Raw genomic sequence first — 27,677 nt, 5'->3', positions numbered from 1 at the left:
AGGGGCCTAATCCGGCCCGCCAGTCAGTTTAATCCAGCCCCCACAGGCAGTTCCTTCCCTGGATTCTAAAAAAAAGTCAACAGCTTTGGGGTAAAATCCTAAAAATAAAAAAAGGCCAACAACAACTTCAATCTTAAAAGAAGGTCAACAACTTTGGTCGGCCCTCATGCATGTTCACTTCATCAAATCTGGCCCTCTTTGAAAAAAGTTTGGACACCCAAAGAAGAAGGAGACTGCACTAGAGAATCTCACAACGGACACACTGCATACACTGCTAAGAATAGCAATCAAGCGGTTTTGTTGAAACACTTATTGGAGTTTATGATTTAGGACAGGGTTCCCAATCTTTATAATTACGATGACCCCTTTTTAACTTCAAAAAATGTTGCAGACACCCCACATGCTATTTGTTGTCATTTTAGGCTCCATTAATTGAGAAAACACAATATGACGACAACAACAACAACAACAACAACAACAACAACAACAACAACAACAACAACAACAACAACTATTATGTATTCCAAGATGGACTAGACAGGACTTTGGTCTGGTCCATATCAGCCGACTGTGCATAAGCAAGAATTTGAGCAGGTGTGTCTCTTTTCACCCCTGCAGCGCTAAAATACAGAAGCTGCAACTTCTAAAATCCCCTCTCCTACACACCTGTTAAACCTACGTGTTCTTAATCACAGCATCTGGTCCTCGTATTTGCAAAGGAGTCTTGCATCCTCGTCCTCCACCGGCTGCACTCTCATGCAACTTAATTGTGAGCACATCCTATTGAGTTCAGTTGAACATCTTTCTGAATAGATCTGTTCTGGGTGCTGTAGCCTTACATGGTTACATGAGTAAGTCCCACTGAAGTGTAGTGGACTAGGGCCTGGGGGACACGGGTTCAAGTCGGCTCTCAGCCATAACATTCACTGGGTGACCTTGAGGCAGTTACAGTCTCTCAGCCTAATCTATTTTACAGGATTGTTGTGTGGAGAAAATCTGGAATATGGATGCAATGCAGTGTGATGCAATAAAAGTCAATGAGGCTTTTGAGCACGTTTTACAATTTTTAAATTTTGCAAGATGCTTTGTGGGATAAAGATAATACATCTAATGGAACAGGCTCATGCGCCACAGCTTCAGTCTCATGCATGATTACCTGGGAGTAAGCACTATTGGACTCCTTTCCGAACTCCTCTTGACACCTCAAAGCCCAGTGTGATGCAACAGGAAGCAAAATTTGGCTAAGTACCAACCAGTCGCCCCCATCTGAAAGGGAATGAGCCTCTCTTTCAGATAAATTGGAGGTAGCAGATTTCACACAGCAAAAAGTCCTTCTGAATGTTTTTCCTCTCCTGTTTGCAATACACAGTGCTTTTTTTCTAAAACAAATGTTTAGGAATACTCTCATTTTCCTACTCATATTGAAATACTGCCCCTCAATGAGGCCAAACTTAGATTCACAAAATATTTAGGGGTATGTATCTCCCCCAGGAAAAAAAGCACTGGCTATGCATATATATGCTGCAGAAAATTGCAACTTACTCAAACCAAGCGTTTTGGGTGTGTGTACGGGGGTTTGATATTTAACAGTCACATAATAAATTTACATTTATTGTGGCCTAAACTCTCGTGGATTAGAGGCCACTTCAAGTAGGCTTACGAGAGTTTACGCCACAGTAAATTAAAATTGTTTATGAGGCTGTTAAATATCAAACCTCTAGGGGTCACTGTTGTTTTTGAAAAGAAGAAAGCGAAAGGAATTCTATAATTTCAGCTGAATTAAGCTAGCCTCCTGTTATGGTTTATTTATATACAGTGGTACCTCGGGTTAAGTACTTAATTCGTTCTGGAGGTCCATTCTTAACCTGAAACTGTACTTCACCTGAAGCACCACTTTAGCTAATGGGGCCTCCCATGCCGCCGGAGCACAATTTCTGTTCTCATCCTGAAGCAAAGTTCTTAGCCTGAGGTAATATTTCTGGGTTAGCAGAATCTGTAACCTGAAGCATATGTAACCTGAAGCGTATGTAACCCGAGGTACCACTGTACTGCTTTTTAATCCAAGGCAACACTCCTGAATGAAGAAGGTCTACGAAATGGTTTGATTTTAGAAAACCACTCCTCTTGCATCAGCAGTATCCTGTCATCAACTCTGGTACAGGCTCCCTCTCCAAACCCTGTGTTTTGTTTCACATTCTTCATTTAAGGAAGGTTGACATTAGAATACCAAACAAGAGAGCCTGCAGCAGTAACCACCCTCTCTGGGAATCCTATATCATATTCGTGAGTCCCAAATCCAGCAAAGATAGAAAAAAAGAACAAGAAGAAAGAGAGTGGAGGAAAGGTGGAGCACGCCACAAAAACACGCTCAGAAATGCAGGGGTGGGGAGAGAGAGAGTTGGCCACATTTGCACCATATATTTAAAGCTATCTTATATCAAGGCTTCCCCAAAGGTACCCTGGGAACTTTATTTGTTAATATTTCCCATGACATCTACAGTATCTGCATCCTTTAAAAAAACTACAGTTCCCAATATTCATTGGGGGAAGCGAGATTGTATAAGAGTGCTTTAAATGCACTCAAGGGCATCCTGATCAAATTTGCAGATGACACCAAACTGGGAGGGGTGGCTAACACCCCAGAGGACAGGATCACACTTCAAAACGACCTTGACAGATTAGAGAACTGGGCAAAAACAAACAAGATGAATTTTAACAGGGAGAAATGTAAAGTATTGCACTTGGGCAAAAAAAATGAGAGGCACAAATACAAGATGGGTGACACCTGGCTTGAGAGCAGTACATGTGAAAAGGATCTAGGAGTCTTGGTTGACCACAAACTTGACATGAGCCAACAGTGTGACGCGGCAGCTAAAAAAGCCAATGCAATTCTGGGCTGCATCAATAGGAGTATAGAATCTAGATCAAGGGAAGTAATAGTGCCACTGTATTCTGCTCTGGTCAGACCTCATCTGGAGTACTGTGTCCAGTTCTGGGCACCACAATTCAAGAAGGACACTGACAAACTGGAACGTGTCCAGAGGAGGGCAACCAAAATGGTCAAATGCCTGGAAACAATGCCTTATGAGGAACGGCTAAGGGAGCTGGGCATGTTTAGCCTGGAGAAGAGGAGGTTAAGGGGTGATATGATAGCCATGTTCAAATATATAAAAGGATGTCACATAGAGGAGGGAGAAAGGTTGTTTTCTGCTGCTCCAGAGAAGCGGACACGGAGCAATGGATCCAAACTATAAGAAAGAAGATTCCACCTAAACATTAGGAAGAACTTCCTGACAGTAAGAGCTGTTTGACAGTGGAATTTGCTGCCAAGGAGTGTGGTGGAGTCTCCTACTTTGGAGGTCTTTAAGCAGAGGCTTGACAACCATATGCCAGGAGTGCTCTGATGGTGTTTCCTGCTTGGCAGGGGGTTGGACTCGATGGCCCTTGTGGTCTCTTCCAACTCTGTGATTCTATGATTCTATGATTCTATGAAATGTATGGTGTGTTGTGGCATGTTATCATCACACCTGTAATATACTATTTGTTCTTTCACAAGTACTGCAGCAAAATGTTGCAGTGTAGAACACTCCTGTTCAGGTTATTCCACTAAGGCTACTGATTCTTGATCCTTTCTACTCCCCACCACACCTGCTCTAGAGTAAGTCTGTGGCCTGTTCTCACTGAGTCCTCATTGGGCTGTTCTCGGGTTGTCAACCTCTCTTATCCTTCCATAGAGCACTTCTGCAAACCGGAGGCCTTCTGCCAAGGCTGCTGGTACAGTCATACCTCAGGTTGAATATGCTTCAGGCTGAGCGCTTTCAGGTTGCGCTCCGCGGCAACCCAGAAGTAACGGAGCACGTTACTTCCGGGTTTCGCCGCTCACGCATGCGCAGACGCTCAAAATGATGTCACGCGCATGTGCGGAAGTGTCAAAAGGCAACTCACGCAGAGGCGCCATTGCGTCTTACGTTCTATTCAGGAAGTGAACGGGGCTCCGGAATGGATCCCATTCGCATCCCGAGGTACCACTGTATCTCCCTCTTGTGTGTGGGTGGTGCTGTTTTGGCTTCACGACCAATGGCACCTGAATATTGGGATTAGTTGAAATGATTTATGATTGGCTGACAAAGTGGCTGGGGAAACCCAGTCAGATGGGTGGGGTATAAATAATAAAATGATGATGATGATGATGATGATGATGATGATGATGATGATTAGAGCTTGTTGACTGCACACACACCACAGATTCAAATCACAAACCCCCAAAGAGCCCTTGAGAAGTGTAGTTTGTTGCAGGCGCTTTGGAACTGTAGCTCTGTCACAAGTAAGTTATTATTCTCAGGATTTTTCTGGCGGTGAGTGGGAGGAAAATTGCTTTAAATGTATGGTGTGTATCAGGCTTCCTCAACCTCGGCCCTCCAGATGTTTTTGGCCTACAATTCCCATGATCCCTAGCTAGCAGGACCAGTGGTCAGGGATGATGGGAATTGTAGTCTCAAAACATCTGGAGGGCCGAGGTTGAGGAAGCCTGGTGTATATGCAATCAACAGGCCCCATTGGCCAATCATAATAATTTCATCTAATTCCACTATTCAGCCAAAAACCTTACCTGTGTAGTCTAGACTTTTCTGGTGTTTAGTGTCAGAATGACAATCTTGGGTTGCCAGTTCCATTTTATTTATGATATAGTGGTTAGAGTGTCAAACTAGGAACTGGTACACCAGGATTCAAGTCCCCACTTGGCTATGAAGCTCACTGAGTGACCTTGGGGCAGTCACTGCCTTTCAGCCTAACCTACTGTTATGTACTGAAGTTTTCACCCTGGGCCAGCAGGGGGATACTGTAGATAGTTTTCACTCAGGTCCACATCGGCAAATAAGGGATTGAAAGTGACGTTCAGTGATTGGATAGTTACAGAAAGTGGTTACTATTGCGTTGTAGTGGAGCTCTATATAAGCAGGCTGGCTGAACCCTTCAGTTCAGTTCTGTTCTGGCCTGTGAATAAACAAGAGCTGTTTGAAGAATAGCTGTGTCGTCTGATATGTTCACCCACAACTTAACACCTACCCCACAGGGTTGTTGTAGTAGTGGTGATTAAATGAGATGGGGGGAAACAATGTATGCCACACTGAGCTCCTTGGAGAAGAGGGTGGGATATAAATGCAACAAATAAATGCATTTATATTATTACAACTTTACTATTTTATCATTTTAACTTGTACAATCCATTGAGATAGATTTGTAATAGCTGGTATATATATACAGTGCTTTTTTTCTTAAAAAAAAAAAGTTTAGGGGTACTCTCATTTTGACGCAAGAAGATCACCTTTTTATAGGTCAAATCGGGGAAAATAAATACAATAAATGGACAAAAGTACAAAGATTCACAAAAGGTCTAGGGGTATGCGTACCCCTGCGTTCCCCCAGAAAAAAGCACTGGGTATATAAATTCACTGATAAATAAACGCAGAGAGACCATAATTACCCAAGGGCCACGCTTACAGCTGTTTTTCTTACTTTTTGTGGGTTTCACAAGCAACTGTATCTCTTGCCGCAAAAGGAAGAAAAGAGGAACTGAAAATAACCACAAGCTCTTCAGTTCTCTTTATTACACGCATACAATTCAATGCCTTTGCAAAACAGAAAGGAGAGGGTGTAGAAGTTGTGACAAGCTGTGGCAAAAGAGTGAGAAAATATTGAATGGAATGCACAGCATTCACGTGCCATTTTGCAATGCTCATTCACAAAACAGTTTGCAATATAAAATCAGTAATTCATAATAGGTAGGAACAGTAATCCATTAAAATCAATATAACAAATGACACAGTGTATCCACGCTCTCGTAAAATCTCCCAGTTGGATTACCTGGAGTTGCTTGTGAAAACAATCTGGAGACTTGAGACTGGTGCAAAGCAGGGTAGTAAGATTGCTAACCGAGACTGGAAGATCCATCAGTCTTTTGCCATCTGCACTGACTTCCTGTTTATTTCTGGACTCAATTCAAAGTGCTGGCATTAACCTTTAAGTCCGGCGCCACCTGGTGGCTAAACTGTATATGACATGAACTGCACAGACTCAGTTTGCCAGCCCAAAGTACTGTAACTAATTTGACAGCTGGCTGGATCAGACCAAAGAGATATTTCTCTAGTCCTGCCTGCAATTCTCACAGTGGCGAACCAGGGGCTTATGGGAAACTCGCAAGTAGGACCTGAGCGCAACAGCACTCTCCCCACTTTTAATTCCAGGCAGCTGGGACTCTCTGACAGTGGAGGCGGAACATAGTCTTCTTGTAAAGCCATCCAACTTGATGAGCATCATAGCATCCTGTGGCAGGGAGTTCCATAGCTGAACTAACCACATGTCCTTTCATCTGCCCTGAATCTTCCACCATTCAGCTTCATTGGAGGACCCTGGTTTCTACTATTATGAAATAAAGAGAGAAACTTCTCTCTAACCACTTTCTTGCTTAATTTTATGCGCCTCTATCACCAAAAAGCCACATATATTACATCAGTGACTAGACCTGAGCACAGTACTGTGGGTGTAATTTGGGGAAATGGGTGAAATTGCATCAGGTGCTTAGAGCATGCCTTTAGCATCCCACCCCCGTACCCCCACGTCCGGATTCTGCTTAGAGAAAGACCCCATTGCAATGGGGTGGTTAGAAACAGTCATGCCTAAAGCATGGATCATCCACACACCATTTCTTTAAGCAATCTGTGTATGTGCAATATCATCGGCAGGAGTGTGAGGTGTTCACTGAGAGCAAGGTATTTGCTTTGTGCAAGGTATCAGCAGTGAAGCTAAAGGTAATATGCTATATGGTAGAGAATTGTGAGCTGGTATGGTAAAGTTCTAGTACATTTACAAGCTTTACAGTGGTACCTCGGGTTAAGAACTTAATTCGTTCTGGAGGTCCGTTCTTAACCTGAAACTGTTCTTAACCTGAAGCACCACTTTAGCTAATGGGGCCTCCTGTTGCCGCTGCGCCGCCGGAGCACAATTTCTGTTCTCATCCTGAAGCAAAGTTCTTAACCTGAAGCACTATTTCTGGGTTAGCAGAGTCTGTAACCTGAAGCGTATGTAACCTGAAGTGTATGTAACCAGAGGTACCACTGTATTTCTAAAACCCAGAGGCACCAGCTTGCAAAGGCAATGGTGGGGGGGGGGCTATGACATGCCCGTGATGTCGGAAGTCAGGGGAGGGCTGGCCCCACCCTAAAAACATTGAGGGAGCTCAAAAGGGCTTCGCCCCCAAGAGCTGGCACCCTTGCTAAAACCAGAAGAACTGTGCTATAGGAGATTAGTTCATGATGTACCAGCATATCTTAAAGTTTATGTTGCTAGTGTGTTTTAAGCTTGTCTTAAACACTTCATACTTTGAAATGAACTGAGCAGGCAAGGAGTTTCTTTAACCAATAACTCCATACAGCGGCGTAGCGTGGGTTATCAGCACCCGGGGGCAAGGCAAGTAATTTGCGCCCCCTAACCTGGGGCAAGGCAAGTAATTTGCGCCCCCTAACCCCTAACCATGGTCATTAATACTGACGGCTCTACTCTGGGGCAAACTTCGTGGTGACTACTGCCCTCCGTGGTGTTGTTTTTGCAATTAAAGGACCCCTGCCTCAAATAAAGCATCTTGGGGATTGGGGACTGGGATTTGCCAAGGGAGCTGGAAATTGCAGTTCAGTGGCGGGTCAGGGGGAGAAGGTCCCTTCCGCGTCTGGGTGCCGCGGGCCCCTTTGCGCCAAGACGCGCGTCTTTGGGCGTCGCGGCGAAGCCTTCTCGGTCTCCCTCCCCGGCCCGGCTAGTCCCGACGCGGCTTCTTTCTGGCGCGGGGAGGGGGCTTCTTTCTGGCGCGGGCGGCTCTGGGGCCAGTGCGTCGGCCAGCCTCCGGCGCGGGTGGGGGGGCCCCGTCGGGGCGGGTGGGCGGTCTTGGCGCGCAGGCACTAGAGCGCCGCCGATGGCGCGTTTGGCGGGCTGCGCGCGTCCAGACAGCGACCCGAGCCTGGGCGGCGTGGCGCTTGGTGCCGGAGCCTCCGCCCGCAACTCCCCGTCGGGAGACCCGGCCGGAAGGAGCCTCGAGCCGGCTGTCGGACGCGGTTGAAGCAGCCAGGACGGCATGGCAGGCGGCGGCGGCTCCTCGGCGACTCCACGCGGCCAGCCCAGCGCGCTGGCCGAGCCCCGCAGGCAAACGCTGCCCGTCGGTGAGGAGGGGCTGCCTGGCACGCCCTCCGTGGCCCTGAAGCGCGGGGACCCCGCCGAGCGCTGAGAGCCTCTGCCAGCTTGTCGGTTCCACGAGACATGGTGCTCTGCTACAGCCTGCGCCCGAGGCTCTTCGGCGACTCCGGAGGCAGCGAGCGCGCCCCCCCCGAAGTTGCGCCTGGTGCGGCCGGCCCCCCCTGCACCCCCCACGCTACGCCACTGACTCCATAAAAAATTGACTACTGGAAAGCAAGGGCAAATCTACACTGGTTGGTTATAGCGTTAAACATGTGTTATAAAAAGGTGACACCAGAGGGCGCTGTAGAGCAGCAAACCTTCGACAATGGAAAATTGCTTTGAGAGCTACTGTATATTACATTGTTGTTTTTACAGCATTTTTACAGGTCAGTGTTGAGCCAGCCCAGGAAAACTCTGGTGTTCTGCTGGAAAACTCTGCTGGAGCTGTGCACGCTCCACTGATCACACTGGGCGAAATGTGGTGTAGTAGCAATGACAGATGGTGGAACTAAGTTTAACAGATTATGGGTCAACCAACTTCTACAAGTCTAACAAATATTGAATTCCAAGAGCAGTCACACTTCGTGTAAGGGCATTATGATAGGGACAGTCTTATTATCAATCACTTTTGTAAGGATCCCTACCACAGAATTTATCTTTTTTTAAAATAAAATAAAAACTACAGCTGCACATTGGGTCAGCATTTGCATTCAGCTATGAAAATTCCAAGATGTGAAGTTCAGATTATTTTGCCCCAATGTGCATTACTTTACACTTGCTTACATTTAATATTATTTGCTGTTTTAATGCCCTTTCACCTACTTTGGAAATAATATTTTGGGGCTATGTGTGATATATACACATACATATAAACATGGCAGGTGAGGATGGAGTTAACTGGCAATGAACTGCTAGAAGTACAGTCTGTGACCCTACAATTGAAATACTTTTCACAGCAGCAGTGATTGTCAACACAATTGTCTTAGCGTTACTGGAGTCAACCTTTAAAACCCAAATAAGGCACGGAAACCTTTTTTAGGTCTGTGGATTGTTAAGTAAATGCTGTGGTCATCACCCTCTTAAGCCACGTATCTGAGGGGAATAGGGGTTTCTCAACAACTCGCAGCACCTTTAAGAAACTACAGTTCCCAAGTCTTTGGGGGAAGCCATGACAATTTAAAGTGGTATGATACTGCCTTAATTGTATAGTGTTGATAAAGCCTTGAGAGAGGAATTGATTGAGGGTTTTTTGCTTTTTGTGTGATTTTTTAAATATTAGTTTTGCACTAAGCATGCAGATCCACGCAAAGCATTTAAATCCCATTCAGTGCACGTAATTTTCTGTGACACACACATTTAAAGCAGAGGATTTCTCTCAAAGAATCTGTGAACTGTACTTAGGAATGCTACGCAGCATTGCAGCTGTGAGGGGAGAAACTACAGTTCCCAAATATTATTCATGTTGTGTGTGCATTGCATGCATTTGAAACGCATGGCGTGGATACGTTAAGTGTGGTTTTATGTAATTGCTTTAAACCTAACCTTGAGAAATGTCGCCCAGAAAACTCCTGTTAGAAGGGGGAAAGAGCAGATGCAAATAACAAAGCAAGCAAACACGCTGGTATAAATTCTTCGGGAAGTAGCTGAACGCTAATTTTGTTTTTGAACAGTCGTTATTTTTATCTGCCAGCTGCCTCGAGTCCCGGCCGGGGGGGAAGGCGGCGTATAAAAGAAATATATAATTTCAACTAGTATTTTCCTGACTTCGGTTCCCCACCATCACCACCCCTAGTATTTTTCTCACAACTAGATTCGTTGGGCGTGGTGTTTTATTCTTTTCATTCTTTTGCTTTTCCAAAGTGTATATTCAGGTAAAACGGGTATTTACGATCTCTCCCCACCCCACCCCGTCCACTCCATCTTCATTTTGTATGCGCACATCATGTACGCCAGGCGAGGCGTTTGTTTCGTTCCCTTTATTCGATTAAAATAAAATAAAATAAAAGATTGCAGAACGGGTAATACAATACTGTAGAATGAAAAAAAGGAAACGCGCAAAAACAAGGGAGGTAAAGAGCGCGTGCGCGAGGAGGTTGGCGCCCCCTCCCCCTCCCCTCCTCACCAGTTTCCTTCAGAAACGCTTTTCTCCTCAGGGACGGAGCAATCTTGTCCCACGCCGGGCGCCGTCGGCGGCGGGAGTCAGCTTGCCTGCCTGCCTTGCCCGCCTCGGCAGGGCGGCGCTGTGAAGGGGGCGTGTGACGCCGGCTGCCGGCTGCTGCCTTTCCTCCTGCTCCTCCCTCTCCCTCAGTCCGCCTTTCCTTCGCCTCTTATTTAGGCTCGGGCGCCCCTTTTCCGCGCCGCTTCCTCGCGCGCTTTCTTTTTCGTCGCCTGCCTCCCTCCCTCATTCCTTCCATGGCGTTCAGGCGGGTCGTTGCGGTGGCCGCGGCTGCCGCTTGCGGGTTGGCGGGCGGCTCTGTCTTCTTCTCTGCGGTGCCTCTCGGGAAGCAGCAGCAGCAGCAGGTGGTGGGTAAAAGCTCCGGCGACGCCCCGGTTCCCCTACCTCCGTCCGCGGCTCCCCCGCCGGGGCTGCTGCTTCTGTCTTCGCCGGCCAACGCAGCCTCCTGCCCCGCCACGGCGCCTGGCTGGCTGGAGAAGCCCAACTGCGGCTATTGGGACGACAACTGGGACAGGTAAAGCGAAGCATCTTCAGGCCTCTTGGCGGGCGGGCGAAAATCCCGTTCCCCACCCCCGCCCCCCAAAAAACACCTCTCCAAGGTAATAGGAGCAGGCCAAGATGCCGTAAGTTGGCAACCCTTCAAAAGCACAGGAGCACGCCAGGCTGCTCTCTGTTGGCAACCCGCTATCCCACCCCCCATGGACTTCGCCATCGTCATATTTTAATCGTTCGGTTGCTTTATTATTTATATAAAGTGCTTTTCCCTTCACCTGAAAAGAAAATGAAAGTGAAAAAATGAAACGCTGTCTCTTCCCGATTGTCGAAAGAGCTGCATCTCCAGACGATTTCGTGGGTTTGAAGTGCAGTGTTGCTAAAAGTGAGGGGGTGGATTTACCCGGCCTTTGCTTTAAGGAGCTGCTGCCTCTTAATTACATGTATTTGGGGGGTAGATCATGTGCTTTGTAATAGGTGTTTTGTGTTTGAAGGTTCTGGTGTTTTAATACATCGTGATACAGAAATACTTTGATGAATCAGAGTTGGTGGTACAACTTTGATTGACTTTAGTCGTTTAGTACAGGGATGACAGGCCCTTTGTCATGTTAATACAAAATATGGCTAGAAATCTCTCTTGGGGAATAAGGGAGAGACTTTTGTGAGTTGAAACTTGAGAACTTAGTTAAAAAGTGGAACATAAATCTGCTGAAATAAGGATTCTAAAAAGTCATTTAGTTCATGTGTCCCAAAAAAAGTTGGGTAAATGGCTCCAGGAAGCTGCAAAGCCCAAAGGTAATGCATAACTCCTGGGAATGCTATATGGAAACAAACAGTTGTGGCTTAAGAGCCATTGTCTAATCCTTGTTGAAAGCCATCTAAGTTCCTCACTACCTCTACATCCTGTAGCAGTGTATTTCATTAATGATGTGTTGTGTAATCTTTATTATGGAGTTCTGGCTTAATATAAACAGATGCAGGGACTCTGCCCTGGCACAAATGAAGGCTATGTGGGAGGGGGTCTTTGTTTTGTATGAGCTAGGAGTCCAAATAAAAATAACTTGTTTAAATAGAATTTATCCATTTTGAATGGGGCTTAGTTGATGAAACGTGCATGTGAGTAAATGCAATTCTGCAAGAAAGATGTATGTTTTAAGTTAAGTGCCTGAATTTGTTGCAGCGGGCAGTCTTCATTGTGGAGAGATGGGAAATGTCTCTCCTAATATAATACAACCCTTCCCTTCAATACCTCTAATAAAAAGTACAATTTTTAAAATATCTGCAGCCTAATTAAACAATAGCAAATTCTTAACCCCAACACTTTGAGTAACTTTACTGAATTGCAATCTTAGAATGGATTATCTCCCTGTTTTTCCTGGAGAGTTACGCAGTCTATACACACAATCTGTTTCCTACCACTTTTGACTCCCTGCTTGCCATTCTTAACATTGATTTTAAGGCCCATATTCTCACTGGGAGAGAATCCCAATCAATTCAGTGATTGCAAAATGTTAAAAATCCCTCAAAAAACAAACTTGTATTTTTTACAAGCAGGCTTTTCTCCCATCTTTTCAGTGTTCAGTTATGGTTGTACATTCTAATTTGCATTAATTTGCATCTAATTTGGCTGTAGTTTCCCCATACTAACAACTTGAGTGACAAGAGTATTTATTGCCAAACATTTATTCCATTGTATCTGGATGCTCAGGGTGCCCAGAAACCTGATGGTGACTTGTACTCAGCACTTGCTACCCCACCCACCTCTGTCCAGCAAGCAGTTTTATATTTTCAACTATTTCTGCCACAGGTCAAGATTCATCCCTAGTTGTGGCTTGTAATGGCTCAGATGGCTTCTTACACAGCTTTTAACTAAAGGCAGTGCTGAAATGCACATGTATGTTACTGTGAATATGTGATTTAGACAGACTTCTGGTAAGTCTTGTGAGATATGGTTGCTGAACATATCTGAGAACCACACTTGTACTTCTTGCCACTTCCCTATGTTCACCTTAAGAAATGTTGAGAAACTTAATAGGAGAAGTTGCATTCAGTCTGCTGAGTTTATGAAAGCTTAATGTGAACAAACCCTAATGGATGTCTGCCCCTGAACTGGTATTTATGCTTCACCCTTGTTTGCTGAAGTACAGCTGTGCCTGGGGTGGAAAATGAAAATTGAGGAGTATACCCAGCAATTTTCAGCAGGATGTGGATTCATTCTCTTAATATCCAAGGAGATTTAAATTGGTGATGAGTCAAAATTATGAATTCAGCACTCGTTAATAAACTCGACTCTTTACCATGCCACAACAATGCAAATATAATTCCCCACTTAACATATTGAGGTGGTTATGTTGACTCCTGGCAGTTTAGGAGAGTCTTCTACACCAGTATTGGATGCGAAAGGACCTTTTAATAATTGGTTTTAGAGAACCTTTGGAGAATCTAAAAATAATAGAAAGTTTCCTGATGAAATCAGGTAGAAATCTATTAAATAATATATTTGAAAAGTTGTCAGAGTGCATCTTTTCTCTCATTCTGATTAGTTAACCCTTGTGGTCCCTTCCACCTTTTATGATTCTATTATTCTGTATCCGTATTAGTTACTTAAGCCATGTAACTCACCTATTAGCATAGGTGACTAAGAATTCCATGTAGGCAAGTAAGTGATCTGCTTTCAGCACTGGTTGCAGAGGAAGGGATGCTCATCTTTCCCTTCTGTTGCTCCTTCACCAGCCTGTTTTGCAGAGGGCAGTTTTTCCTTGTCTGCTAAGAGGCTAGTATCCTGTGTTTCCGTAGTGGCTGTAGAAGAGAAGGCTTCCTTCATGTGTAGCCAGCATGGATGTGCAGGCTAGTAAACATTTTTGAAGGCTAGCAATTTTTTGTGAAGTCTTTACAAGACTGGGTTGCCATATTTCTTGAGAAGCCATTTTTATTCTGATAACAATATGGTAGTGTTGCCCGGGCACAAGATTTGAGACCTGTTTTCTAATTATACTTAGAACAGAGTTGCAATTCATTTTTGCTGTTAGTTATCTTCAGTTGGAGTAATCCTTTCCAGCCCGGTGCCAACCAGATGCTTTGAACTACAGCTCCCTTCATGACTATTGCTGGGGCTGATGGTAAAAAAGGTAACGGTAAAGGTACCCCTGACAGTTAAGTCCAGTTGCGAATGACTCTGAGGTTGCGGCGCTCATCTTGCTTTACTGGCCGAGGGAGCCGACTTTTGTCCGCAGACAGTTTTTCCAGGTCATGTGGCCAGCATGACTAAGCCGCTTCTGGCAAAACCAGAGCAGTGCACGGAAATGCCATTTACCTTCCCGCTGGAGTAGTACCAATTTATCTACTTGCACTCTGACATGCTTTTGAACTGCTAGGTTGGCAGGAGTTGGGACCGACCAATGGGAGCTCACCCCATCGCGGGGATTTGAACTGCCGACCTTCCAGTCTGCAAGCCCACGGCTCAGTGGTTTAGACCACAGTGCCACCCACGTCCCATGGGGCTGATGGTAGATGTAGTCTAAAACATCTGGAGAGTACCAGGGTAGGGAAGGCTGAGCTAGAGGGAAGTGCTAAGCTTATATTTTTATTTAATTCCTTCCCAGATGGTTCTATCTCTGGTTTAATAACACTAAATCTGAGCAAAAGTCCTCCCACCTCCTAATTTTATAATGGCTTGGCACCACTACACATTGCAGATGTGTGCACAAATAAATGAGAGGCTTATTACGGATATGTCATTTGGTGACATCTGTTCAAACTTGGCTTATTCCCTTCTATGGCACAACACTGCAGCTTCTCAACTGCACCCACCATGGGGAAAAACACTTTTCTCTCTCACTTCAAAGTCTATACTATCTAGCTTTTCTTCAAAATCGTTCTGAGAGCAGTGAATAGGTAAACTCAGAACAGGCGCACAATGATGTGTCTACTCCTATGCTAAACTTTGGTATTAAATTTTTGTCTTGCTAGCATGTTTCAATTTTTAGCATATTTAACTTTTATGCTGTGAACCGCCATGTGATCTTCAGATGAAGGATGGCATACAAATTTTATAAGTAATATATATAATAAATATTCTTTGGGTCCCTGAGGACTTTGCAGAGAAGTTCCTTGGATCGGTGTGATAGCAATGAACAATTGGTTATATTGCTTGCCAGGCCAATATTTTTCATTTTAAAACTTCAAGTTTTCTTAATTTTGTTAATATTTTTTTAAAAAATAGAGTTCATCAAAATTAATTAGCTGGGCCAATAGTCCATCTAATTCAATATTGTCAACACTGATAGGCAGCAACTCTTCAGGGTTTCAGGCTTGGACCTCCCTCCCCCCCCACTATTTGGAGATACTGGGGATTGAACCTGGGACCTCCTGTATGCTTTTCTGCTGAGCTATGGCCCTTCCCCAAAGCTGTGAAGGCCATACATATCTGTCTTCTGTTCTGTATCTCATACCTCTTATCTCATGGTTCTGCTTAAACTGTTAAGTACTAAGATAACTTCTGGGTGTGAATGGGACATAAGACTATCTGTAAATAAGCTAAAGGAAAATATGTGGGGTGGGTACAGTTCTGGCTTGTTTCTAACATCCAGACTTCGGAATTGCATTAAGTGGTGCATGTATTTGCAGTTGTGCTAGTGGTATTGTGGAAACTAAGTTGTTCCTATTGTAGCAACTTCATCAAGTAGCATTTATAATTTCTTCCCTTAAAAAAAATCTGATTCAAACTGGGTCAAGCTAAATTGGGTTAGTTTCTTAAGCACTAAATCGGGGTCTGAATCAAATCTAGTGGTTGGTGCACACCCCTACAAAGTATGTGAGAAGAGAAATACTTGGTGCTTCTATATTGCTGTTGTGAAATGTATTAGTAGCATAAACATCATCAAAAAGATGTATCAATATTTAATGTGTTCTGTGTGATAGGGCTGTCTTATATATACTTTCTTTTGTGCTAGTCCACTTTGTCTTCCAGAAGTTAAAATAACTCTGACTCTTCTATAATATTCCAAAATTTTAAAAAAACCACATTTGAGTACATAAGCTGATGTTTACTTCCAAGAATTTCCCCTTTCATTGCTAAAAGCTGAAACAGCTGTGAGAAATCAGAACAGAAGGGAAAGAATGGGAAAATGTTCCAGGTGGATGATGGGAAAACCTACAATCTTGTGGCCTGTTGGCAGAAAAGATCCAAAGATATTGGCTGAACTGGTGCATTAATGGACCAGTGAAAATACAGTGATTAATAATTTCAGGCACTGGAGTGAAACTGAGAAACTTCAAATGGCTGCTTCAGAAGATGCATCTTGGTATAGAGCTGGTTCATGTGCTAATGCAGTGGTTCCCAAACCCCTACCCACCACAGACCACTTAAAAACTGCTGAGGATCTTGGCAGACCACTTAATAAATTATCTGCCTGCTGTAGTAGTTGTAGTGCACTGTGCTTAGATGCTGTATGTATTTTTACGCACACATTGCAGACTCATGCCTCAGTTCTTTAGTATGTCTAAAAGTGTTTCTTTGGGCACCAGTCATACCTCTCTCATTGCACTAGACTCCCCAAGCGTTGCATTGCTGCCTTTTCTTTCTGGCTTAACAAACTGCCTTTCTCAGTGGGTGGAAATGAGACATTATTGAGATGTTGAACTTCTTAATGAGGGATTGCGTGGGGGATATAATGTGAGCATTGTTACAGTGGTACTTCTGTACCAAACACTTCTGGTTATGAAAGCTTCAGGTTATGAGCTCCACTAACCCAAAGTAGCTGCTCCTGGTTGCGAACTTTGCCCCGGGATGTGAATGGAAATTGCACACCAGAGGCAGGCCCCATTAGCGAAAGCGCGCCTTAGGATAAGAACGGTTTCAGGTTAAGAATGGATCTCCGGAACAAATTAAGTTCGTAACCAGAGGTACCACTGTAAATCTGGTTGATTTTGTCAAGCGAACACTTGGCACTGAAAAGGATGTTGTTGGGTCACTTCATTTGCATGTCCAGTTATCTTATTACAGGGGTATCTTAACGCAGAGCTCTATGTATGTTCTTGGACTCCTCAGTTCCCACTGGCCCCAGCCAGCATGACCAATGGTCAGGAATTATGGGCACTGTAGTCAGACATCTGGTGAGCACTATGTTGGCTACCTCTGCCCCATCATTTATTGATACAGAAAGATAAACTTCAAAATGATTTTCAGGAGAGAACCACTGGCTCTTATGAACCTGAAAAAGAAAAATGAAGAGACTGGGGAAGAGGAGGACTCATCTCGTCTAGCCCACTACAAAGCAAAAGCTACCAGACACATATTCCTCATACGCCATTCTCAGTACAACACCGATGGGAACAGTGATAAAGAGAGAATTCTGACCAAGCTTGGTACGTATGACTGGCCCTTCCATACCTCAGAGCTGGGGGAGAAAGCAAACGTGCCAGTTTATTTACTGATTTGATTGCCTCTTGTTAAAATGTGGGGTAGGGAAACTATTCAGTCACCCTTAGTACTTCGTGGCAGAGACCAGAGTGGTGTTCTTAACAGGTAGATTATTTCCACTGTGAATTGGCATTTGGCATTACAAACTTTTGTTGGTCAGCTGTGTAAATAAATAGTTGCAGTAGCTGTGTCATTTCATCCCCAAGTCTGTTGCCCAGCCTTTTCTGCCCCCAGTGCCTTCTCTGCAATGCTGGAAGAGCAATATTTGGCCTAGTTTGCTGTTGCAGTAAGGAGCACAGCTGGACACATGATTTCTTTCCCTCTTCTCCAACATGACTGGCTTTTCTGATGCACAGGAAAACTTTATATTGCAGCATTTCTCTGTAGGTTCACTTGGTCTTGCCTATTAATCAAATCACTAAGTCTAGTGGCTTTCAAATCCCTCTTTACCTTGCTTCTCATCCCTTTGCTCTTATTTGCTCATTGCCTGTACTTGACTACCCTAATCCATGTGAAGGTTTCCTACTCTTTGAGAAGATCCCACCCTTACTGATTGGTATGCTTTGAACTGCCTCCCAGAATACCTGTATGTTGCCCCATCCCCCGCTTCTTCAAATCTTTCAAAGCCCTCCTTTTCCATATAGTCTTTGGCTCAGCACCCTAGTTCCCATCTCCTAGCAACTATTCCTGTCGCCAAGGCTAAGCATATGTAACTGAAACAAATGCATATATTTTCTTTATACTTGCCTACGCTACCCTTCCCTTCTACTTATTTATCCTCTGTTGAATTTTAGATTATAATTTTGTACTGCTATAAAGCATCGTACATATATATAATTATAATTCATTCACACACACACACACACACACACACACACACACACACACACACCAATATTATTAAATAGTTCTACAAACAATGCAACCTTCTTCCTGATTAAACAAACCCTTGATTAGCAAGGAGGCCCCATTTGGAATTCTGCTTGTACTTTCACATACTCAAAAATTCCTTGTATCTGTTTGGATGAAGATACAAGTAGAAAGAACAGCAGTGGCAATAACTGTTTGTGTATCATTGTGCTGGGACAAAAGGTCTACATAATGTAGAAATCTTATTTTACCCCCCGCCCCCGAATGTGTTAAAAGAGACACATTGCAATTTATACATTGCCTTAATTTTCAGGTCGTGAACAAGCTGAGTTGACAGGGCAAAGGCTTGCAAGCTTGGGACTGAAATTTGATAAAATTGTCCATTCTTCTATGACCAGAGCAACTGAAACAACCAACATCATCAGCAAGCATCTTCCTGGTGAGTGAATTCTCTTGTTCAATCAGGAAACATAATTTGTTCTAAACAGTGTGGCTTTAATAAACACAGGGTGGGCCATGCAGACTAAGCTGGGTGCATTCTTGAATCAAAGCGTTGACATATGGTGCCTGATTAAGCCCTTGCGCAGGCATTTTAGATGGGGAATTTTAGTTGGAATTGGGCTTTTTTTTTGGTTCCTAAGTTTTATGTCTTCAGTCTGCCTTTATGTCATTAAAAAAACAAAACACTACGTTTGTGTGTTACGTGAATTGTTTGCCTGCCCTGGGATATTCTGATGAAGGCCTGTTAAATGTTTTTGATAAACATCTCCCATGTATTCCTAATATATTTACTGTTTATTAGTTTTAATTGTGTGAGAACCAATATTGACTGCAAAGTGAGAAAGAACAGATAGTGATATGTTTAAGAGAACATTAGTACATAGAATAATAGAATAATAGAATTGTATTGTACTCTTGAAAGGGACCACAAGGGTCATCTAGTGCAACCATGCAAGGCAGGAATCTTTTGCTCAACATGGTGCTTGAACACACAGCCCTGAAATTAAGTCTTGCGCTCTACCGACTGAACTATCGAGGTGTTGCTGCAGAGGTTTGCCGAAATTCTTTCCTCTATGTTAGTGGTGGGGAACCACTCTGATCCCCCATGTCTGGATGTTCTGAGATAAGAGCGCAGGTGCACTGGGTTACCATAGCAACAGAGCAAGCTCAAGTGTATGACTTGCTGAGTCGTTCACCCTTCCATTGGTTCAGGAGATATGCCTATGAGTAGAGACAAGTATAATAGCCACTGGGGCATTGCTTTCATTATGTGACATCTTGTCTGGTCCTGTTCTGATGTTGCGCCTGTCCTGATATTGTCCTGTTTGCTGTCTGACTGAATCTGTGAGAGTTGGGAGAAGAGGTTGTGGGTTTTACACAGCAGCAGAGGTTGTGGGTTTTACACAGCAGCGTTAGCTAGTGATATATCTTTACGTCAAGGACCAGAAGAAATGTATAGAGTAGGTAGTAGTGCTTAGCTTTGTCTTGTGCTGGAGACAATAAACTCTTTGTTACTTTGAACTAAGTGGGAGGAGTTTTTTCCTTAACTTGGAATCTAGAAGAAACTGGTTGCTGGAAGCAGGAAATCTCTTAAGACTCTGCTGAGTGCTGCACATACTCTGCTGATACACCACACTGGTTGAGACGTGAACTACCAACTGACTTCCTCAAGTCACCAACAAGACCCTTTCTCCTAATCTCTGTCTCTGACATGATGCACGTTACTTGTACAGGGAGTACATTTTAGCACAAAACCTTCAGGCTGTGCACTATTCTTCCTTGCTTGTCATAACACGAGTTTACAACCAGGGTATTAAAAGATTTGCAGCACCTTTGATATGCTAACTTACTTTGTACAGATGCAGATCTAGAGTTTAATGTCAGAGATGGCCCTGGAGACAAGGCTCTGAAATGCATGTCTTCATTTTTCTTCCCCCCAGGGGTGAAGAAATCAAGCACTGACCTTCTGCGTGAAGGAGCTCCAATTGAACCAAATCCTCCTAGCTCCCACTGGAAGCCAGAAGCTGTGGTAAGATTTTTGTATAAGCAATTGCCTTAATGTTGTGTAATCTTTGGCTTTACTTATAGCAATGTAGACAAGTTTCCTCAGGTTTCTTCTGTCTGCTAATCCACCCAAAGTGGCACAAGCTGATTAACAGAATATTTTATTAAACAACAGCAAAAGGAATGAACATTTCAGTATATCACTAGGGAGAGAACTCTAAAGAATGGGAGCCACAGCAGCAAGGTCCTGCCTTTTTTCTTTAATCATTCTGAACTCGGTGAATGAGGAAACACAGAACAAAGCCCAGCTTAATGACCTAATAAACAGGATGATGCACAGTTAGTAGCACCTCCTATATCCAGTGTCCAGGCTGCGTAGAGTTTAAAAGGCAAGACCCAGCACACTGAGTTTGGTCCAGAAGAGGTATGTTCTGGGAAGTCCATTTCTCTTGATAAGATGGGCTTCAGATGGTGGAGAAAAATAGCCTTCACTAGGGCAGTAATCCCAGCAGGTTATTGAGGTTGGATAATGACCTCTGTATCTTGATCAGAAATGTCAAAATCCTTTTCTGTAGCCAACACTAATGATAAGTTAAAGATGAAAAGCTTGTGCGTGTTTAAATATATACATCAATAACCAATTATCTGCCTTTTAGCAGTATTATGAAGATGGAGCTCGGATTGAAGCTGCCTTTCGAAACTACATTCATAGGGCTGATGTAAAGCAGGAAGAGGATAGCTATGAAATCTACGTCTGTCATGCTAATGTCATTCGTTACATAGTTTGCAGGTAACTATGGCATTGAAACAAACTGGTGGGTATGGGAAACCTTCTGATATAGTTTAGATTGGCTCTTCATGGCCAAAACAATAATGCGCTAACCCTTAACTTAAGCAATCAAATGCATTTGAGTTATTTGGAGAGGGTGTGTGCACAGTAAAATGAACAGCTGTCCAGAGAGCATATGACTGCCAGATTAACTTGAAGCTTTGCTCTAATCTCTATTTTTGAGTAGGGGATTTAAAAACAAATAGACGTTCCATACTAAACATATTATGAAATTTAGAAATGGAAAAATGAGAATGCAGCTTATCTATTGCTCTGCTTGCAGAACCGCCAAATCCTGGACCAAAGTTTGGGTTAGCAAAACAAATTATTACTTAAATCCAAAGTAACTGTCTAGCAGGTCTTATGCCCCTGAGCTGTGAAACTGGATTTCCGTTCTGGCATCAAATAAATGTTTTGAGAGATGTACAGTTGTCCCTCATGTTACATCCTGCTCAACTCTACCATTTTTGGTTGCATCTTCTAAGACAGTATAACCTTGGTTTCTTTGAACTGTGCTGAAGACCTGTTTGGGTTGAAAGAGATGCTGAATTTAGTTAAGTGCGTCTGTTTTGGAAGTGCAGCATAAGAACAGAGCATACAGGCTTAAGCATCCATAACTAAAGTACACTTAGCCTGCACTGCATACTTGGGCTTTTAGTGCTGAAGTTTGAGCTCTCTGGAATCAATTACAGTTGTACCTTGGTTTTCAAACAGAATACGTTCCGGAACTCTGTTTGACTTCCAAAATATTTGGAAACCAAGGCACAGCTTCCGATTGGCTGCAGGGGTGTCCTGCAGCCAATCGGAAGCTGTGGAAGCCACGCCGTAAGTTTGGCTTCCAAGGCAAAGTTCGCAAACCGGAACACCTACTTCCAGGTTTGCGGTGTTTGAGTTCCAAGTTGTTCCTGAACTAAGCTGTTCAAAAACCAAGGTACGACTGTACCCGCCAAACTCATGATGTTTAGGTGCCTACTGAATAAATTTCAGTTTAAGAAGGAGTTGGCCCAGGTTGTGACTCAGTTATGTGTGGAATACCAATATTCTATATCTGAAAAGGTAGTTTTGCTGCTTTTTTCGTAGGGATGACTTTATTGTTTTTAGAGTTTGTTGAATTTATTTTTAGAGATTATGTTTTTATCTTGTACACCACCATGATGGCTTTATGCTGTGAAGGAATTAATTACCTATTCACAGGTTCCATTGGGGTGGTGTGTGCTCAGAATAGGTTTGCTATCCAGGAGGAGTGGTTGAAAATATGTGCAGTGGTAGTTTTCTGGGAGGCTTAAACATTTCTGGGAGACTTGGAGCCCAGTATGCCATCCATATATTAGGCAAATTGAACATTATGAGCTCAGAAATTTCAGTATGTTTAGAGTTGCTTTGTTTGCGTAGGCACGAAACATTAGGTAGGAATAGCTAGTATGAGATAAAATATTCCATCACAGCTCAGCTGTTTTGAGCTGGACTATCGTGTTGCAAGCCTCATGCACCTATCTGCATTGTTTAACAGTGTACTGCAAACAAGTAAGAAATGAGCTGGCAGTCAACATTGCAAAAGCAAATGAGACCTGAAATTTCAAAAGTTGATAAGATCACCTTCTTCTGGATAGGGATCTGCCTTAAGGAATGTCATATCATGTAGTGCAAGCCTGATAAGAGGCTGGCCCTGTTCCTACAACCTTCCACATTGAAACGTGACTATTGCCACATAGAGAGGTTAAAAGCCTTCTTAGTTGCATATTAACACCTATGGTGTCTGCTGACCTTTTGCTAGATTATAACCTCCATAACAACCTCTTGTGTAGCTTTCCTTTAATATTTAATATCCTGTCTATATTAGTACACATCTGTTACATTACATTTCTAATAGAGGGTGACATGTGTGCTTGCGCTGGCTAACTAGATTAACAGTGCAAGTCATAATGAGTAGTTTATGTGTGAACCATATTTCAGTGTATGTAGAAACAGATGGTACGTTAAGCTCTTTGTATGGTTTCAGAGTTGTACTGATGTCTTTCTGCTGAACTTCTAACTATCAAGCTATGCCAACAAATGTTCATTTTTTGAAAGAGTGATTTGTAGTAACTGACTCTTGCAAAAGATGGACACGGTTGTTGGACTTGAGGCAAGGTGGTTGAGTATTACACTAACGTAAAAGAACAGTTTAGTTTCTGGGACTACTGTTCAACTTAATGTATCTATTTGGAATTCAGGTCAAAGGAAAGATCATGCAGGTCTGCCTCCTTCCTCAAAATTGGGCACACTCATTTAAGTATTTATAGTGTTACCGGAAAAATCCGAGGGCTCCCTTGGACAAAAACAAAGACACCAACCAGGATAACTTGGAGCAAAACAGCAGCCTGTAGGCTTGGCCTTTATTGAACTGTTGCAACAGGGTGTTCCCCTCACTTGCAAGAGAGAGGAAAGACCCAGAAAGATGGTGTGCAAGACCTTATAAAAACTTTTGAAATTTCCATCCTCTAGGTCAAGCCCACCCCCAGAAACATCATGCATACATTACAGAAAGGAGGGGTTGAGGGAGGAGTTGTGGTGGTAACCTGAGTGTCCTGTCACCTGGCTGGTTCCTCCTTTCCCCCTCCCCATGAGTCACTTCCAGGAGACAAAGGGGAGTTGGCAGTTTCCTGCCCCCAGAGGGAAGATCTGATCATTGTCCTTTGTTTCAGTCCATGCTGAATCCACTCCCATATGCAAGTTCTTTGTGATCTTGATTGTCTTCTGTCTAGGACCATCAGGGTTGGCATAGCAACTGGGCAGGGCTCCTGTGGATGTGCTGGGATGGTGAAGGGATTATGGCTGACCAGAACCAAGCCACCCCCCTTTGATAGTCCTTGTCATATGGAGTAAAACAAAAATGGAACAGTGCAAATCCGATGTATGGTTGATTTTTCTATGAATTTATAACAGAAGTGTGGCATATGTAGTGTGTGAGTGTGAGTGTGTGAATTTTTGTACAAACTGAATGATTGGGGTGGGGGGTTCCTGCTACAATAGCCTGTACCCCTTGAAGCAATGAACCTTTTTTCTTCCCCCCTCCCACATTTCACCGTTCATACAATCCCAAATGTTTGTTTTAATTTTGAAATTTAACAAATGTTACATGGGCACAATGAAATTCCATTTTTTACATTTCTGAAATTACGTATTGGTCTCTGGTGGGACTTTTCTCCTGTGCACATAACCACCTCTCTCTTTTGATATTGTTTCACATAAGAAGGCTTGCTGACTACACTGTAACTTTGTTTGTCCCAACGTATCACCTGGTCAGTGTTTTTTTAAATAAATGTAATGGACGCAGACTTTACCATTGTGTTATAAAAAGACTAGAGAACTTTAAATCTTCATTCGTCTGGCCTTTCACTGCAAAATCACAAATTATTTCCCCAGAGTATATTTTTCTTCCACATTTACAATTAATAGGCAAAATAGCTTAGCCCGTGTGGTAGGTATTTTCTTGAATGTATTGGGCCTCTAAATCCAAGTAGGATTTTATTAATTGCTGGAAACCACAGGACAGGGGAGAGTTGTTGTGCTCAGATCCTGCTTGCTGGTTTCCCACAGGCATCTGGTTGGTCACTGTGAGAATAGGACACTGGTCTAGGTGGGCCATTGGCCTGATCTAGCAGACTCTTATGTTCTTAGGCTATCTCTGAGATCAATTCCACTGATGCTCATGGTGATTTGTTATTCGGCTGTCTCTTCTTCCTACCTGGAAGTGATAATCTCATACAATGCAAGAGCCAAAAGGTCCTTTTGCTTGGAATAAATTTGCCTTATGAATTGGGGTTGAGTCACTAGATGGTGAGGGTGGGTGAACCAACCTTAGAGATGAGGGATAGGTAAGCTGGCTTCACCTCTTTGTGTGATGCCTCTGGAAACCTATCCATGGATTTGCTGGGTGAAGTTTAAAATCCCTCAGTAAGCCTAAAAATGAAAATGAAAAATATCAAGTTGGCCCTGGCTGCTGATTAGGAAGCCCCTCATAGCCACTGGGAGCCTCAGCTTGAAGTTGGGACTCTTGATACTGAAGTGCAGTTCAGTGGATGGCCTTATGCTTTGGATGGCCTTGTGCTCTGTACTGTAGAATCCAGCCTCTTATAGGAATCTCATTCCCACTTAAAGTACCTGCAACTTGCAAAGTGCTATGGTGAATTGTAGGAATGTTAATCAGTTTTGGATAACTCCTGAGGCAAAGCAAGGTTCCCTGGAGGGAATTTTCAGCTTGTTAAAAGTAAGGTGGGATCTGTACAAGGCAACACATGTTGTAGCAGGGACGTCAGCAAGTTAGCCATCAAAAGCAAGCGGCAGGCAGATGTTTGCCGAAAGCGAAAGTAGTATCTCTAAGCTTACTGTAATGCCAAGTGTGTGGGGTGGAAGCAAGAGGGCAGGAGGACTAAGTTGTGACTGAGACTTCAGGTTTGTAATCAGAAGGATTTTACTGTGCTTGCAATGTCATTTATTTCTGTAAAAAGTAAAAAAAAACCCAAACCACACCTTTTTTATTTCTCAGTTGCAAAGGGTTTCTGTTCTGAATTTGTTATCGTGTACATATTGCAGCTGAAATGCTAATGTGTTCTATGCAAAAAGAACAGTGAAAAGAAGAACAACTCATTTCAAAATGCTGAAGTAACTGCTTTCCTTATCTTTTTCAGAGCTTTACAATTTCCTCCCGAAGGTTGGCTTCGGATATCCCTCAACAATGGCAGCATCACCCACCTGGTCATCCGCCCTAGTGGCAAAGTGGCACTTCGATTGCTCGGTGACACAGGCTTTATGCCTCCTGAGAAAATCACACGCAGCTGAGTGGGCCTTTTCTGGCACTGCTGGTGCCGCTGTGGTGTACAAGGTTATGGCTTGGTAGGAAATTGTGTTTCACAGTGTACTCAGTGAATGCCTACTCTTTCCCCCACTTCATTTATCTGTAAATAGAAGGGCTGTTCAGCATTGCTGTGTTCATGGTGCTTTTGGCACACTCCACAAAGTACTTCTGCAGCACAGTCTCCTGCTCCATTAAAATGAATGGAGACTTTACAGCAGTACTTAATGAATGAACCTAAAACCAGAGAATCTACATACTTAACTCATGTAAGGGTGCCACTTGCCTGGCTGCAACATGAAAGATTCCCAGGCTTCTTACCAAAGCATATTGCTGTGTGTAGAGATGATTTCCCCCTCTCTTCTGTAGAAAGAGGATACAGAAATACCACAGGATTAGAAAGCAATTCTTTGCATTGGTAATCGGCAAAATTAATTTTTGCTAGATCAGCAAGAATTGGGGCAGAGCGGTTTCAGCAACTACAATTGTGGCTGAGTTTTCATAACTTAATAATTTAGCTCCCTTGCATGTCTGTGTTACACTTTAGAGCAAAGGTTGGAAACTGAAAATGTGCAAAGGGCATGTATTAGAGGGTGTCCCCTGGCTATACACACCTGTTGGCGGGAACAAGAGTAGAATATGATGCTGCAATGGCTGCTTGAACAGCCCTTCTCACGATGGTATCCAAGATGAAGAGACTATCTAAAAGGAGACTGGACTTGATTCTTTTCTTCTTGCCCTTCAGTATCACATACAATTGTTATTATATGAAAATGAGTGTTCTCATTTGCTTTACAAATGCCCCTCTCACACAATTAGTGTAAAAGTCTGAATTGAACCACTCTCCAAGGCCTGGACTTATTAGCAGTAGTTATGGTTACATGTCATTTGTCATTATTCCCATTGAGGCAAAGCACACCTGGGGACACGGGTGCTAAACTAAATTTAGAAGTGAGCCTCCTCCTTACCACCCCCAAGAGCATAGCCTGCACTATTTCTTCAGCATGCTTATTTGTCTTATTTTATAATGTATCAAAACTACTTTTTGAAATGGAATCTGCTGTTGGTGAAATGCTACCTGGAAAAAGGTGGTGGTCTGTCTTTCAATCAATGCAAACAAAGTTATCTTTGTAAAATATCTGCAAATATAGTTTTTTATTAACTTTCACAAGGCTTCCTTGATATCAAGAGTTGCTAAAAATAGCAGTGGTTATTTTCTCTTCAGGTAAACAATTGACCTCTTAGCATTTATAGACTGGTTTTTAGTCTGTTTATGGTGCTGTATGTACATGATTTTGCTAATGGAGTAAGTTCTAAGTGTGTGGGGGAGATCTGAAGGGGTGAAACTCATGAGCTGGTGCCAAGCCCTGAATTTAGAGGCCCTTTCAATGCAGCCGTGGGAACGGGAAGTGGCGATGGCACTGATGGAGCATACCCAAGGGGAGCTACATGGCAATCTCACCGCAGGTGTGGCACTGTGGAGCCCCTTCCCTACCCACGGGGATCCTTGCACACACCCCCAGCCCCATGGCTGGCGCTGCCCGGCTCCATGGATCCTCTTGTCTTGGGCACTGCTGCTGCTCCACTCTGCAGCACCAGGTACTGGGGCCCCCGTTGTTCTTGTTTATTTCTCCTGTTTTGTGTTCAGCAGCAGTTAACATAAGCACTCTGCTGTTATCAGACCAAACTAGTCCAACATTTTCTTCACAGCAGACGGACATGAAGGCAATGGCACTCTTCCACTCATAACAAGCAGCTGGCGGTAGCTGCCTTCAAACGTGGTGGGTATACAGGCATTACGACTAGTAGTCACTGAGAATCCTATCGT

At 43.5% G+C, this 27,677-nt stretch overlaps 1 protein-coding gene across 2 annotated transcripts; it reads left to right on the top strand.

Moving 5' to 3' along the window:
* Positions 1-10,439: 10,439 nt before the first annotated feature.
* Positions 10,440-27,020, top strand: PGAM5 (PGAM family member 5, mitochondrial serine/threonine protein phosphatase). Of its 2 annotated transcripts, none has more exons than XM_081175106.1 (6): positions 10,440-10,913; positions 17,079-17,257; positions 18,496-18,621; positions 20,123-20,211; positions 20,843-20,976; positions 25,686-27,020. In XM_081175106.1, the coding sequence occupies exons 1-6, from the start codon at positions 10,636-10,638 to the stop codon at positions 25,834-25,836; spliced, it is 957 nt and encodes a 318-aa protein (XP_081031232.1). In that variant the 5' UTR covers positions 10,440-10,635; the 3' UTR covers positions 25,837-27,020. The 2 variants fall into 2 exon arrangements, with proteins under 2 accessions (XP_081031232.1, XP_081031233.1); XM_081175107.1 differs by having other exon boundaries at positions 10,441-10,913; positions 20,846-20,976.
* The last annotated feature ends 657 nt before the right edge of the window (positions 27,021-27,677 follow it).

This window comes from Podarcis bocagei (assembly GCF_964188305.1).
Source record: "Podarcis bocagei genome assembly, chromosome: 16".
Taxonomy (NCBI): domain Eukaryota; kingdom Metazoa; phylum Chordata; class Lepidosauria; order Squamata; family Lacertidae; genus Podarcis; species Podarcis bocagei.
Note: the sequence above shows the minus strand (reverse complement) of the source record. Positions and strands in the feature narration are given on the sequence as shown.

What these genes read in the sequence shown, in the direction of transcription:
- PGAM5 (XM_081175106.1), top strand. Translation starts at nt 10,636, where the DNA reads ATGGCGTTCAGGCGGGTCGTTGCGGTGGCCGCGGCTGCCGCTTGCGGG. An exon ending in TGGGACGACAACTGGGACAG is followed by an intron (nt 10,914 to 17,078) that starts GTAAAGCGAAGC and finishes AATGATTTTCAG; the next exon opens with GAGAGAACCACTGGCTCTTA. An exon ending in ATTCGTTACATAGTTTGCAG is followed by an intron (nt 20,977 to 25,685) that starts GTAACTATGGCA and finishes TATCTTTTTCAG; the next exon opens with AGCTTTACAATTTCCTCCCG.